The sequence below is a fragment of the Psittacula echo genome (assembly GCF_963264785.1).
Source record: "Psittacula echo genome assembly, chromosome: 17".
In the NCBI taxonomy this organism is placed as follows: Eukaryota; Metazoa; Chordata; class Aves; order Psittaciformes; family Psittacidae; genus Psittacula; species Psittacula echo.
Window position 1 is genome coordinate 8,458,837 of NC_137753.1, and position 16,849 is coordinate 8,475,685.

Consider the following 16,849-nt stretch of genomic DNA (forward strand, 5'->3'; position numbering starts at 1 on the left):
TACAATTAGGAAAAGACCAATAGCTCCAGACAAGGCAAAGACTTCAGAAGTGGAGACGGACAAAGATGTGCAACACAGAAGAGGAACAGCTCAAAAGCCTACCTCTAAGGAAGTTCTCCACTGCAGATAGGAAATGTCATGATGAACTTTAAGCTTCCAATTACTTAGCTTTATTGAGACAGCCTTCAGCTATCAGAAACACATCATAGACACAAGAGCTGCAAACCAATTGAATTAGCAAAGATATCAACTTCTAGCAAGCTGCCCTTTGGCATTAAGACAGGCAGCCACTATTCCCTACACCAACAGGATCCCCAATTTGAGCAGTTGGTCTGAAGTCAGCCCACTGCTGGGGAGCAGGACCAACCAGTGCCACGTCTCTGTGCCTCCAGGGTACCTGCAGTGACATTTTGTTCTGAAAGGAAATGTCAGACAGACAGTTTGCTTGACAAGTGAGCTCTGATTCCAGGAATATGATACAGCCCACGCGTGGCATAGTAAATATGGTTGGGTTTAACTACAGAACATCTGATCAGATTTATACCCAAACACCCATTTGACATATATCAACACAGAATGACACTTTTGGCAAGATGAGAATCAGAGCACTGCATTTTGTACTTCTTTTTAGCTCAACTGTGCAGAATTGAATCATCTTTACCACTATTTTCTTGCAGCCTTGGTAGCTACTACTTCAACTTTCCTGGGCCAATGCTCAGATTCTCAGTTCTTTTCCTCTGGTATCAATTAAATCCGAGGCATTTCCCCCATTTTGTAGGTATATCCGCATATTTTTTCTTTCTATATATTTCTACTAACAATAAAAAGGAAATTTACGGAGATGGACACATCCTGATTGCGCTATACTGGGTAACAGCACCACATTCCCAAGGCTGTTTCCCATGCTGCCATTCTTATTTACTTCTCACAGGTCTCACAGCGCCAGCAATCCACCAACCAGCACTACCAGAAAACACAGAGAACTCCAGCAACTAATACAATCGGGAAGAAATATCCCATTCCTATAGAGATCAGTTGCAAAAGCCACTGTCCTATAACCTTAATTTTAGCCCACAGTTGAGTCTGTGCTCACATCAGTCGTGTCTGATCAAACTGTCCTCTCGCAAACAGCAGCACTACACTCACTTGTGCATGTTATTACAGCAAACAAACCCTTATCTCCCTTGCCACTGAAGTGTACAGAAGAGCTCTGCATTCTCTAGACCTGCAGAAGGCAACTGCAAGCACAGCTTATGAAACAGCCAAGGCAAAGAACATTACATTCCTGTAAAACCATTGTCGTTGCTGCAGATAAAGTAATTATTCTGACTCATTCTGAAGCAGGTAATCTGAAAAGCACAGGATTACATTACTGCATAGTGCTGCTGGCTACAAGTTAATTATCAAATCCTGAATTCCCATGTAAGGAAATCTCCAGCAAACATAAGCACCCACAAACCTCACGCATTAGAGACAGCTGATCACGTATATACATTTATTTTACAGCTCTGCCTATTGACAAGCTGCTGGTTTATGTTCTTTTATATTGCATGCATTCAGGTGTTTTGTCCTAGCACTCTGCCACAGCCATATAGATATAAAACTGCTGTGAAATTCATTCAAGCTCACTAGCCCTAATGACCATTCTCTCTGAAGAAAACATTACTGAAATAACTGAAGATGCTATAGAGAGAGAGAATAGAACAAAGACTGAGCCTGAAGAGAAGCACTGACTTAAGTCAACTGTTATTATTATTAGTTTTTCTACTTCCTGCAAAAGTCAAAACCCTGCCTAATGTTTTCTACTCATCCTAAGGAACTGCTTTATCTACCCACCTCTGGCATGGCAGGGGTTCACATTTCTTATGTGGGTCTGACAGACACGAACAAGCATCTCCGAGCAAATGAGAAGCAGAAGTTTGACATCTTTCAGCAGCTCCTTCGCTAACCCTGCAACAGCAGGGCAGGAAGCAGTAGCCCATTGAGTGTTTTTAAGCCATATTGCAATTATTGCATAGACTATTCATCATCTCGGATTCTTTTGGTCAACACACGGAAACAGCCTGGGACATGTGCTAACACGAGAAACTTGTACAATCGGTGTCTCCTGCACCGAAAAGGTCAAAACAAGCTTTCAGAGACCCTGCGCAGACAAAGAGGAGGCTGCACGAGGAGAGCTGTGGAACACAGCACGCTATTATCCCGGTGTCCCAGTAAAGCCATGTGATTCCGTTGGACAGCTCATTGCCAGCATCCACATCATTACAGAACTAAATACAGGCTGCAGCAAACAGAACAGCACGAGAAAAATGTCTTCTGCAAATTGCAGCTCGGGTTGTTTATAAGGGAGTTACCAACAAAACTTCACTGCTCGGTCTCAGCAACCAAACTGCACAATGAGAAGGGATTATTAGAACTGAGTCATGTAATAACCACAGAAAAATCCATCCATTGTTCAGGGAAACTTAAACCTTGCCTCATGCTCTTCATTTAATCAAATGTATTTCAAGAGCAGAAGATAAGCACCAGCATGTCTGTCCCAGAATCTGAAGCTTTGCTAGCTTAAAAGAAATCATAGAATTATTTAGCTTGAAAAATACCTTTAAGATTATCAAGTTCACCTTAACAGAACAGTTTTAAGAGTTAGCTAAGATGCAAGACTACTAACATGAGTACTTTAGGAGAAAACCTTCATGCCATTGTAAACTGCACATTAGGTTAAGCAAATATTTATAATACGTAAGTTTTCTGCAGCCTGCCACCAAGCATGACTTCCAATCCATCTACACTAAAGACTTAATCCTAGAACGATGGGCGTCGAAGGGACCTTAAAGCTCATCCAGCTCCAACCCCTGCCACGGGCAGGGACACCTTCCACTAGAGCAGCTTGCTCCAAGCCCCTGTGTCCAACCTGGCCTTGAACACTGCCAGGGATGGGGCAGCCACAGCTTCTCTGGGCACCCTGTGCCAGCGCCTCAGCACCCTCACAGGGAAGAGCTTCTGCCTAAGAGCTCATCTCAGTCTCCCCTCGGGCAGGTTAAAGCCATTCCCCTTGGCCTGTCCCTACAGGCCCTTGTCCCAAGCCCCTCTCCAGGTTTCCTGCAGCCCCTTTAGGCACTGGAGCTGCTCTCAGGTCTCCCCTTCAGGAGCCTTCTCTTGTCCAGGCTGCCCCAGCCCAGCTCTCTCAGCCTGGCTCCAGAGCAGAGCTGCTCCAGCCCTCGCAGCATCTCCGTGGCCTCTTCTGGCCTCGCTCCAGCAGCTCCACGTCCCTCTTGTGCTGCTGCCCCAGAGCTGGATCAGGGCTGCAGGGGGGGTCTCCCCAGAGCACAGCAGAGGGGCAGGATCCCCTCCCTGAGCTGCTGCTCATGCTCTGGGGGTGCAGCCCAGCACACAGGGGGGTTCTTTCTGGGCTCAAGCGCTCACTGAAGCTGGGTCATGGGGGCTTCTCAATGACCAACAACCCCAAGTCCTTCTCAGGATTGCTCTCAGTGATCTGACCCTGATACACAGAGGTCTCTCAAGAAAAGGATTCCCATCCTGTTTCTCTACTCCCTTGCACCCTCACTTCAAACTCTTACTCCTTTACTTCCACTTCAGCACATTAACTTTAGAAGAGTAATAGAAAATTTAATGTTAGAAGAGTAATGGAAAATACCCATTAAGAAATCTAAGAGGGCAGGAAAAGCATGACCAGCACACACAACCATATCAGACTCTGACATGACTTGTTTCTGAAGCCAAGCACCCCAAGAGCTTCCACATAAAACCCAGTACGCAAGACTTGAGCTGATTTCAAGGCTCCCCCTCTAAGTCTTCAGTTGCACTACAGGAATGTCTATTTTTCCACAGATAACTGTGTTCCCTCTTCCTTCACCTTGCCTTTACCCCTAATTCTAGGATTAAAAACAAGGAAGAAATGAGAACACAGGAGACTTCAAGAGCTGATAAAAATATTAGTATGGATGAAGACTTTTGGGTGTTAGGAAAAAAAGTAAGGAAAAAGAAAGCACACAATAAACCAGATCTGAAATCTAGTCAATGACACAGCAACAAAGGAGTATAGTTCTATATAGCTCTAGCTTGGCAGCACCTTTAAGAAGGTGGCACAGAGGCATGCTCTAATATACACCAGCACCATGTTAAAAATACATTTGTATTTTGATGGTGCTCAGGACATTTCACTTGTAATTTCTCACCTCCTACTGCAGCGAAGGACTCAACAAAACACAGACACCTTGCCAGAAGCCTGGCAGCTGGGCAGACAAGTAGTTACAGCAGAGATTTAAAGCCATAATAAGCTCTAACGCTAAGCTGTCGGAAAGTATAGGCAAACTTCTGTGGTATGATTTGCCTTTCTATTTTCTATAAACACCTAATGAAAGCCTTCATGAATGTCCTTTGGAGGCTGCCAAGTTCAACTAGTGCATTATCTCAGCTGATGCACATGACTACATGGAAGATTCTTACATCACAGCTCTAAGAAGTAATCTAGCAGGCTTTTAACTACAGGAAAACTTTCCCATGTAGGGTGTAGATTATTTCTGTACAGAACTGCCTTATGATTTCATGGCAATGTGTTATGAAGAGGAAAACCTGGATGTTTTGAGCACTGTTGTTGTGCTGTGGTTCTCCTGCTCTCCGAATGGAGAAGGAATTTTCCGGCACTGGAACATATACACCCATGCTGAGTCTGTGGCGTTCGGGTTGAGTTCCACTAAACAGACTCCAAGTTCTCTCATGACGAGGGGTTTGCACAGTAAGCCGGCACGAAGCTGAGCATTACTCTGGAGAGCGAAGCAAGGATGTCTGCCTGAATTCCACAGCTGGGAACAAAAAAATCCCAGTTAAACTGATGGCCGTTCTAAAGGATTGCTTTCAGGAATGCATCACGCTAGATAGCATGCGTTGCATCTGGGCTAGCTGGTGATCCTAAAGAAAAGGAAATACATCACTAGCACAGCACAAAATGATCAGACAGCACCATTTTTAACACCTACTGAGATCTACTAAGACATAATCCAAACCTTGTTTTCAACAGATATTCCAGTCTTTCCTCATTTCAGTATTCAGGGCAATCATCCATTTCTGGGGAAAACCTGATCCACTTCTATAGAGAAATACTGAACTACGTAATTAAATGTACAATTACCTAAGCTCAGCTGTTAGAAAGTAACCTGCATTAAGTTCAAAACATTGGTATTTTAACATCCTCTCTCATAAAAGGTCTTCATTTGACCTAATGTTTTCATGAGTAAATGCTTTCTGTATGTAGCCATCCCCTTCACTAGCCATGTGGTAACCACTCTGCTGTTATCACCTCAGACTCACTCTGAAAGGCTCCAATAAACCCAAATGATAATAGATGAGGATTACTCTTCTCTGGACAGGAACCAGAGATCCTGTGGATGTATTACCACACCATTCTCATTCATTTCTGCATTTCTTCAGCCTGAAATGCCAAGAATAATTGCAAGTTGAGGCTGAAGTCCTCACCGCTCTCCTTCCCTTGCCTTTAGGTTTATCTCCATCTGCCTTTCCTCTTCCTCCACAGCCCTTAAGAGTCAGCATCAAAGCTGAGAGCTAGAAGTCATCTAATCTCTGCCCCAATACTTTTATTGAACCTAGTAAAGATCAATGAAACTGTCTACTGAAATGAGATAATGCTTATCTGCTTCCAGGGGTCAGGCAGGCAGCTGGGATACATACCTACCATGTAGCAGTCTCCCAGTAGAGCTCCTATATATCCATTATCTTATCTACATTTTAAGAGTTTTATTACCTTTGTAAAGGTAAATATATAAAGCATAGCTTTTATGTGCAGTATCAGGAGTCTAAGAACACAAGTATTGACAAAGGGTAAGAAATAAACTGTTCTTCAAGGGTTTCTATGACACGTGAGGAAATACCCGGCGCTCCTCATATGGTCCTTCCAGAATTATAAGAATGCTCACTCTGCTTAAGCTGCTTTAATCACTTTTAATACAATGGACAGAACAATATAGTTTAGCATTTCTAGTTAATTCTGGTGCCTGGCTTTGACGGCATTACCATTAAACCACAGTACTGTGCCATTGAGATGGCAGTGAATGAATAAAGATGACAGCCAGGAGGATGCAAACCTCAAGATCAGGCATTTTTAAATATTTGCACAAAGGCAGCTCAGTCTTAAATGCACACAAACATAATGGTTGTTTTGCTGCCTTGGTTCCATCAAATCCCAAGAACATCATTGTTTAGTACCTGAATCCACAGGCAAACAAGGAAAAAACCCCAGCAACTGAGGAACTGACCCATGCTGGAATACCAAGATATTAGGCACTGAAGCCTCTGGAAGGGAGGAAGCTCAGTGTGGCCACTGCTTCAAAAGAAGTTGCTCAGTTTTCCACAAACAAATCCAGTTTTAAGGCAGTCAAACACTGCACATGTTTATAGGGGAAGGGTGGTACAAACCACTGGCAGTGGCAACTCTGTGCTATGTACAGAGGGGAAGCGATAGGCAGCAGAACAGTTCCAAACTTGGGTTTAATGCAAAAAGCCAGTGAAAAGGAACAGAGTGACTGAGGCAGTGACCTCATTCCCTGCCTTTTTTTGACTGCCCTACAACTACAGGAGAACTAGGCTGAGCCATGGACCCAAAGCCCACCCAAGCCACACCTCACCACAGGCAATAAACCCTTGCCCCTGGGTCTAGAGCAATATCTCATTGTGAATTTTACAGGAGAAAGATCAAACCCAGTAATTACGGCTTCACTGAACACTGCAGAAAGAAAAAGGCTGAGAAATATGTAAAAACAGGATGACACCTCTTTCCAGGCTGCAACCAAATGACAGAGGGTCAGAGCCTGGACAGCTACTGCAGAATACCCACAGCAATAGGACCTACCTTGACGTGGCAACTGTGAGGCTCCTATGATCACCTATGCAAATTAATAACTAGAGAAGACAGTAAATTCTTTCCAGCCACTGAAACTCAAGAGGGAAAAGTCTGACTGCATTGCATATGAATGGATAGAAGTACCCAATGCCCAAAAGGGGAAGAGAAGCTATGAAAGAAAACAGGTTTATTCACAGATTCATCACAAGCTACCACCATGAGCTTGCTATCCTTCAGGGACAGTTATCACGACATGAGCCTCCTTACATCCCATAGCCATTCTTGAAAGGCTAAAACGATGTACAGCAGCTCTGCGAGTGGGACTTCATTCCCAGGGTCACTTTGTCCCATTTAACAAGCAAAGCTGGTCTCCCACTGACAAGCAGCAGTTCTGCACTCTGGTTAAGAATACAGATCAGTGGAAAAACATTTTCCAGGGCACTCAGGAGTTCTTAAGTGCTTTGCACTCCCTTTTTCTCCCTCCCTTTAAACACCAGAAAAACAAAACACACACACATAAAAACCCAGAGGGGCTTCAAAATTGCATGGATGACAGAGCCAGTGAGAGGCGAGCTGCTGCTGGTATAGGCATTTGGGGGAATAGAAGAGAATTCAGAGTGCCCAATGCTCCAGTAGATGGTCAGTGCCTTACTGAAAAGTTTAGAAGGGGAAAAGGGGGTTTTTGGTATCTGCAAGAGGGGGATTTTCTTGTGACAACTTTAATTATGACAGCTTTTTGAAATATTTTTTGAAATATTACACTTTTTTGTTAAAATATTCCCACTCTGATTCAATGTTAATGCACTCGTGCCATTCTACAGGATTAGGTAAAATTACACCAATACCTAGTGTTCTTTTTAACTCCATTTGACTTGTCAGGGTTTTACTTCTAACACTGAACAGACATGGGCCTGCTAAGTTTAAATTGTGTTCTCTGTGTAGGGAAAGCTTCACTTAAATAAAATACAAGAAATGCCATAGTTCTTTCTTCTCCCCTCAGAGACCTGCAGCCAATTTGTACCTGTAAAAATCACCAAGAGAAACACATTTTCCATTGAAACCACTGATCTGGAATAAAAACTGAGCCAGGATCCCTTTGATCTCCAATTCCAGCATGAGTCACTTGGACTAAACACATCTACTGTATTTAAGAGCAAGGGGGATCCAATCCTATTAGACATCATCACCTCCTTCATCATCTCTGTTCTCTGTGTTCATGTGCCACTGCAAATGAGTAACTTTTCTCACCCACATGAAGAGGACCAGGTTAATTCCTCCTCCTTTTAGTACAGGGTCTGTGAGCTGCCGTGTCTTTCAACCAGTGTTGCTCTCTGCTTACAGATACAAACCCCCATACACTTCAAAGCAAACAAAACTGGGTTTGTAATGCAGTGGCACCTGTGTACTGATAACCACACAACAGAGAACTCGATCTGAAGTTTACCTGCTCACAAAGGCTTTGTAATTGCTATGCAGATTCCTGAAACCATGTCAAATCAAAACATTTGGCTTGTGCTTGGCCCCAAGAGATCTGTGAAGTTACACATGGAATTCAGGGTCAGGCTGCAATGCCAAGTTTTGCTTTTGGTTGTTATTTCAGTGCGAATTCAGACTAAATCCACCAAAATTAGCATCAGATTGAAGATGGGATCCCCATTACTAAACAGCAGCAATCCAAGCCACCCATCTGACCACAGACAGCTAAAATCCTTTTCTAAAGCAATGCATGGTGGTTTCCAGACAGAAAAAACTGGACAAAGGACAACTGGACATTTCTCCAGTGAGAACGAGCTGCAAAAGGCAGCAGTGGGCTTACTTTTGAAGCCATGACACAGAAAGCAGATGTGAGAAGGTTCAGTCACAGAATCTGCTTGGAAAGGGGCTCAAATTAACAAATCTGGGGGAAGTGGCATACAAAAGGTCCAGCAGAATGCTTTCAAAGTGAGTCCAGTACCCAGCAAGTCACACGTAGATGAGTTAAAGTGTGGAAATGCTTGGACAAAAGCCTGAAGAGATGCATCATCGCTGATTCACTTTTGCACAGTAGCAGTGCAACCAGTCCATGTTCTGTGTCATTAACAAGCAGGACGCATCATTAATGGGCACAGAGCACCATTCTCTCCCAGCTCCCTTGATGCTCTTGCTATTGAAGTAGACCCAGAAGCAGAGTTGATGTCATCTTTGCACATGGATCAACACCAGTCACTAACTACAGTCATTCAACCCCAAAGCAAGAGATTTTAACAATATATTTGAAATGCAATGATCTATCAGTGTGGTCAAGCTATCATCATGCTACAGTGATCTTATTTTTACCCCCTATTCTAAATGCATCATAAAGCAAAGGCAGGTTCCTTCAGATGCAAAGTGGGATGTAAATGCATAAGAACTTGAGTAAAAAGTGACAAGGATGATACCAGTACAGGAAAGCAGCTGGAGAACACTCAGACAAAATGAAACTGGAGACTAACACATGTGGAAAATACCCTGTAGAAGCCAGGTGTATGGTGGGGGAGCGCAAAAGAGAGTTTGAAATCCGGTTTAAAAGCACAGCCATGCACTATACAGTTTCCCTGTGTCTTGCTTACTAAGCAAAATCAGTCTTGTCCCATTTATTACTTAGCAGTTCTGGGAACAAGATAATTTTTAGCTTGGAGAGGTCACAAGGCTGCAGTTAGACTGAACAGCACACACATACATACGATTAAGTTTTTAAACTTCCCTTTTAAAAGACCAACTTGGAAGAAATCTCTTCTTTTCGTATACAAAAAGACTGGTCTTAAACATTAAGATGGAGACTTAAACTGCACTAAACCATAAAGAACAACATCCTGTGCCTATTTCTAGCAAAATAAATCTGCTCACAGAGAAGCATACTCAGGAAGCCAACATAAGGCCTGGAGAGCATCACCACAAACCTTTAACCACAAAAAAGCAGCTTTGAGCCGTACATGGGTTCAATGCTTTCTTTAGCTACAAGCCCAGCACTCAAACTGCGTTACTGCAACACAAGCCTATGATTACAGCTGACAAAGAGCTAGAAATAACTTGTTTCTGTGTTTGTTTTCACCTCAGCCTTAAATTGCAAGGGTCTGTAGAGATTGGTTGGGTTTGAGATCAGAGGTACCTGGGGGCTTTCACTCTCAGAGCTACTCAGTGCTTAAGCTGTGCTCTGGAAGTCCGTTTTTTTTGCCTTCAGAAAGGCCAAAGCTTCCCACCATGAGTCACAGGAGGAATGAAAAGGTAAATTCCAAACAGACACAGAAAGCCCTGTGGTTCTCTTGCCACAGAGGAAGCTGTCCTTTGAAGAACACAGCACAGATCATGGCCCGGGTTTCACTGAAACTCTCACCACAACACAAGATGCTGATATCTTTTCTTCACCACATCCAAACTGCTTCATCTGTGAAGTTAGTATTTTACTTATAACTCAGAGTTAATAGCCAAAGATAAAGTTCCGAACAAAGAGCTAACTCGCACAGCTAAGACAGCTATTTCAAATCAGTCCTAACACCTCTTAGCCCTCCCCAGTTGCTCCCATTACAAGTCAGTTTAAGGCACACACAGAGATTTATCCACTTAAATACAAAATACAGCCCCAGTCCCACTGCGGAGCACTGTTACAAAGCAGGATCGAAGGGAAATGTCCTCCTCTTCTTCCACACCTTCTCCTACATTACTACAACCCAGAACTCACAGTTTCTAGCTATGCCAAGGAAATAAATACATCTGAGATCCGTTAGAGTGCTCCAGGTATTCATACTGTAAATGCCTGTCTCTGCAGCAGCAGTTTAGAAGCAAAGATGGCATTATCTAAAGAAAAATGCCTGACACCCAAACAAACCTGATTCTTAGAACGCTTCATTTGCAGAGCTCCAAGCAGAGCAGCTTTCCAGCCAGCAATTACAAGGGATGTACAGTTTTGTTATGCAGCCAAGCTTTTCCACGTTATACAACTTTATCTGCTCTTCACAAAGAAACCTCCCATCCTCTCAGTGCAAGTAAAAAAGTCATTCCCAGATTGAGTCTCAGGTTTCACCAGAGTGAGCATTTACCATCAAAACTTCCCATCCTGCAAAGGGTATAATCCAAAGCATCTCTAATACCAGGTTGTGTAGCTGCTTTGGAAGCAGTGAGGGGGCACTAAATTTCAGCGAAAAGCCACACTGAAGCAAAACTACCCCTTGAAAACACAGAAAGAAGAGCAGAAATGCCAGAATTAAATATATATATATATGGCTTTTCACAGAGCCTGCTTTATTACCAGCTCTGTAACCAATTGAAGCCTGGGCAGGAGTCGAACACACTGGTTACATTCTTCTAGAGGGATAAAGAAATTATTTGGTTTTTATTGGGTCTATGTGTAACATTTGCGTCTTGTTACCACTGATATTTCAGCTTTAAAGGTTTGCAGACATTCCTCCAGGGCTTCTCTTAAGCACATTTTTATGAAGTTCCCTGCTTTAAAACAACCCCAGATCCAGTTAGTTTTGACATGCATTTGCCTTTGACAATGATAATCTTTTTCTTTTCCAGCTGCAGCAAATTTAAGCTAATCTCTTTTTCAAGTGGACTTTATTAATCTTCCCAACAAAATACCAACCTGAGGTAAAACAATTATTTCCAGTTCAACCCTTAGTACCAGTTAAGTCTGCACTGGAAAAGGCAACTGATATCTGGCAAACTCAATATCTGCACCAATTAAGCGCAATTGTGAAACCATAATATACAAATCTATTCCAGTGTTCCCCCTAAAGCTCTCCCCAGCCAGAGGAGCTGCCTCCTTGCAGCTAAAAGTGAAAAAAAAAAACCCAGGAGGGAGAACAGGGACCGACTGCAGAAGGTTTTCACCAAGTCAGCAGCCTCTCGCTGGCCACACGCAGCAGCGTTTTGACTGGCATAACACACAGCGCCGCGCTTCCATCTTCCAGGAGATCTCCCTGCCAGGCTGGAAAGGAAGGAATCGCCTCTCTCCAGGTCTGAGCCCTGTCCTTAGCATCACAGCCTGACACAGGCTGTGTTCTGTGCCATGAACAAGCAGGACACAGTCCATGCGCACTGTGGCGTCCTGCCTTAGCCAAAGGCAGGCTGTCAGCGCTTCACCTCGGTGAGCAGTGTAGCTTGACTAATTGGGGGCAGGAAAAAGCACGTTTGTTTTCCCCTTTTCCCATAAGCAGATTTAAACACCCGGGTGCACGCTTGGCCACAGGAACACAGGGCATTCCCTGTCATGCTGCAGAGGCCCATTCAGCTCTGCTGCCTCATGCCTGGAGAGGACCCCAAAACACGCACGTACCAAAGACAGGACTTACATAATGACAGATGATGCTGGTTTCACAGTCCCAGATGCTCTTCAGACACCCGCTTTTTCTTCTAAATACACTAAACAGACCCAAAGTCCCTCACAGGGCAGCAGCATTGCCACGTGCCTGTGATTAAACCTGCTTATCTCTCTCCTGTGAAGCTGGTTACCCAGGGAAGGAAGGAGAGAGAGAGATCCAAGATTCCAACACTGGTCATGTAAAACCCCACAACTGTTCCATCTCACCTCAAGGGAGGTGAAGCAGAACAGTATCTTGGGTTTTTTCTCTCCAGCTGTGTTTCAGCTAACAAAATCTGACCCTTCCCTCCATTCCCAGGTAACTGAGATCCCTGAGAAGGATTTTTCCTGAGCCAGTTTGACTGCAAAGGAAGTGGACAATTTTACCTTTGCTTATTAGAAGTGTAATACCAGATAAAAAGTTAGGAAGGATGTGGGATCAGACCTGGACAAAAATCCTACCATAGTTTGGAAAAACCTAAAGGAAATTAATTTTAAGCTCATTTTTCCTTAGAAATCTCCTCCAATTGCTTATTCCCACAGCGAAAATCATAATGCACATATGTAAAGTCATGATCATCACTAAAACATATTGGAAGATTAAGACAATATGTTAATTAGAAAAATACGCCATTTTATATATCATTTGTGTAAAATAACATTAGCTGGGGGAGAAGGAAAGGCTTTTTGGTCTGAAATATCTGCTGGGCTCCTTAGGGGGAACACTTTCCCATTTGTACCTCGGATACAAACAAAAGCCTGAGTAAAATACGATCGAGGTGCTCCCTGATGATGCATTCTTATATATTCTAGACCTCGGAGCTCCAGTTTCTTGTGTTAGGATGTCCAAGACAAACGATTTGTGGGAATGGAACAAAGGAGCTGAACATGTGTTTCTGAAGTGAAGCCATTGGTAATTCCTGAAACAGCACAGGCAAAATTTCATTGGAAAGAGCCTCTTCTACCATCTTCTACTGTTCTTTTTAAGAGTAGTAGTAAAGCTACCTTTAAAAGAAAGGACACAAAAGGGACTATTTCACCTCTGAGTCCTATCACTGCATTTTTCAATTCAGAAGTATGACAGCAAGGAGTTTGTGTCTTCAGCAACCACAGATACATCACCTACAAGCTATAGGTCTTTGAAAGCAGCTCTTCACTTGAGCAGTATTCACTGACTCGCAATGTAATCATCTGCCTGGTGTTTTCCTGGTAGCCAAATACTTCAAACAAGCAGCACTTAACCAGCTGTGACCTCCTTAACCAAGTGGTCATCCTGGAAAGGAAGAAAAGCCTCTGCTGTTTCAGGAAATACATGTTAACACATCACTATCTGCTTAAGCATTCCTGCATATGGAGTTGGTGGCCTCTTGGTCAGGTTACAAGGCCCAGTGGCTTCCAAAAGCAAACTGGTTATTTTCTTGGTGTGAAACAGCAACTACAGTGTCTAAACCACTTCTAGTACATCTGGCAAACTGTTTCTGACACAAAGCTACCTGCCATTGCACAGGGCACCGCGGCGGTCCCACCAGGCAAAGCAGCTGCCCATCTGTTCCATCTTGGGATGATCATTCCAGTCTGTGCTGGAAAGTTGTGCACGCACCAAACTCTCTGCAGGCCCCAACACCACCATCACGAGATGGACGTAAGGTTTATTTTCCACTTGGAACTCATTTCCCTAAACACAACTTGATCATCAAAGGCTTCACAGCAAGATAAGGCAACCCCAAAGTGCATATTTATATACATAAACATGCCATGACAGAGATCCCTTCCCTGCAGAAACAAACAAGAAAACATTGGTACCAGTCTTTACAGGGCTGCTGACAAACACCGCAACACCCCATTAGCTCGTGATAATGAAAGCAAATTGACTAATCTACTCCAACTGTAGGAATTCAATTTAAACCAGCACAGTGTTACTCCACAAGCATGCAAAAGTGTGCTCAAGGCCATGAATGGAAGAGCCAAGCTACCCCAAAAGAGCTTAATGGGTGATGTCCATCCGATGGCTGAAGGTCAAGAGTGGAATCATCACCGCAATTCCATAGTAATGAACTGCAGATACAATGCTAGTGTTGATAAGCATTAATCAGACCTTTCTGTCAAGCATCCGGAGGAAAACCTGTTTCAAGAGCAGGAAGGGTGGTGAGAATGAGATTTGCCATTGCCTACAGAGAGGTGCCACTGAACTGATGTGGTTTTGGAATGACCCGGAGTGCGCACACAGTCACACCTGAGTACAGACTCTGGGGTGAAAAGCTGCTGTACACACGCAGGACAGACAGAACCAGCCACACATCAATTTAAATAGCCCCCAAGTCTCCTCTTCCCTAAGAGGAAAAATAAATCACATAGCCATTAAAAAGCAGAAAGATCCCCAACTTTTGGTGACGTAACCCACACCCAACAAGTATCATCTTCCTTAACCAAGCCACCACCAAGCACAACTTCCTCTGAAGCACCACTACTCCCATCTCCTTGGTACCAACCATAACAACAAACACAACCACGATGGCATCTACTATTCCAGACCAACAAAAAGAGAAGCCAACTTCTTTTTTCCATCCAGATTCAAGAGGTGCTCCAGCCATTAGGAGCAGAGCAGTCAAGGCACGCAAGCTTTAAGAGATGCACTGAGAGTATAGGCAATACTTTAGTTGAGAAACAGGCCAGAAATTACTACCGGGACAGATATGCCTGCCTAAAAATCTCGCTAAATCATGTTAATTCACAAGAGGAAGTCTGTTATAAAAGCTGGGGACTGGAGGTATGCAAAGAGCACACTGCAGTCCTGTTACCCTGGACAGAAGAAATCCAGCTACGCTTCACAGGCCACAGAGCTGGGAAATGCTGCTGCCCCCAAAAGCAGAAAGCAAGGATGACATTTGTTCTGCATCAAAAAACACAAGGCTGGGCAAAGAGGAAGCACATTTTAAGCCTAAAGATGACAAAACTCCAGCTGGGAGTGCCCACACCAGCCCCGAAGGACAAGCAGCTCCTCCACAATGCAGGAATCTCCCTGCAGAATCCCAACTACCTTCCCCCCCCCCCTCCTTCCTCTGGCCTCCATTTCTGCCACACTACGTTGAGCAAATACAGCAACCCAAAGGGGACACTATCCATCACCGGGGTGGGGGGGAGAAGAACACCATTTGAAAGCCCAGGGCTTCCCAACAGGCTCGGAGCAGCCTCCAGCCGAGCAGGGCTTACAAAGGCTGGCGTTAGGGCTTTTGTTTTCACTAATTCCGAGGAACACCAAAGAGTGCAACCCTTCCCCTGCAGTATTTGCAACCCGAATATTGCAGCACTGAGCTAATTTTGGGGAGCTGGCACACGAAAGAGGCTACTGGAGGAATCAGACCAGAAAACGAAGGCAAGCTAAATTTAGGAGGCACTATGCAATGCAATATTAATAACAGATTTTTTCCTCTTTTCCCAAACGGATTTTTTGTCTAATTTTCACTTTTCTTTTTTTTTTTTTTTTTTTGTTGTTAAATCGAGCTGACAAGGCTCCTTTTGAGACCAAAGCTTTCCAGGGAAGGATCCTACAATTTTCCTGTTTCCAAGCTCAGGTACAGCCCCCTTAAGGAAGAGCCTCCCCAAACCCATTGGCGCATCCTCCCCAGGGAAGGAGCCCTGAGAGAGAGGGGACATCACCCCCACGTCCGCAGGGGTCTCCCTACGGTCCCCACACGCTCCCTCCGCCCCCAGGAGGGGCTCTCCCGTTTCCCCGCAGTGCAGGAGCGGGCGACGCGCATCCCCCCCCGCCTTTCCCCAGAGGCTCAGGGCCCCCCAGCCGCTCACTTTCTCTTGTACTCGTCCCGCTCCCGCTTGACTTTGGCCAGCACGTTGTAGAGGGCGCGGATCTCGGGGGTGATGGTGTCGATCTGCACCCCGACGCCGTCCGGATGGATCCAGGAGACCCCGGGCCCTTGCACGGTCTCCAAGCCACCGCCTCCGGTGCGCCGCACCTGGGTGTAGCTCCAGATAGTACCGGGTAAGCGGCTGTAGTGAGGCGGCGAGGCGAGGGGCCCCGCGCCCAGCCCGTGCCCGGGGCCCGGCGGGGGCAGCAGCGGGGATGCACCGGAGTCGGTCTGCACGGCCTGGTCGCGGGAGAAGGTCTTGTAGCGCAGGCGGCGGTCGCGCTCGCTCTGCTGGGCCGCCAGCTGCTTCTCCAGCAGCCGGTTGCGCCGCTCCAGCTCGTGGACCTTGGCCAGGAAGCAGCGGAACCGCACGTTGAGCCCCTTCAGCAGGTGGATGTTGGAGCCCAGGTCGTTACGAAGAGCCGCGGTGACCGGCGGGCCCCCCCCCGCCGCCGCAGCTGTGCTCCCGGGGCCGCCGGCAGCGCCGGGTCCTAGCGGGCAGGAGGCGGCCGCGGCGCCGGGGGCGAAGGCTCGGGCCATCTCCCCGAAGAGCAGCGAGTTCATGGCCCGGCGGCCGCCGAAGCCCCTGAGGTGAGGGGATGGCGGGGAGCTGCGGCCGGAAGCGGCGGTTAACGGCCGCTGAGGCGGAGGGGCCGCGGCGGGAGAAGGTGCTGAAGGGAGAAGCGGAGACGGGGACAAGAACCGGCACCCCCTCCTCCTCGCACTCCTGCGGGCGCCGCCGCTACCCGGGCACTGAGCGGCGTGCGGGGCGGGCCCGACTCCGCCTCACCG

At 45.7% G+C, this 16,849-nt stretch overlaps 1 protein-coding gene across 1 annotated transcript in view; it reads right to left on the bottom strand.

The window, feature by feature from the left end:
* Positions 1-16,621, bottom strand: part of IFFO2 (intermediate filament family orphan 2) — a gene marked incomplete at its 5' end in the record, with an annotated part of 36,769 nt that extends 20,148 nt beyond the window's left edge. The window contains one exon of the mRNA XM_080631225.1: positions 15,999-16,621. Coding sequence (XP_080487351.1) covers positions 15,999-16,621 — 623 coding nt within the window. The remainder of the gene's footprint in view (positions 1-15,998) is intronic.
* Positions 16,622-16,849: the final 228 nt, after the last annotated feature.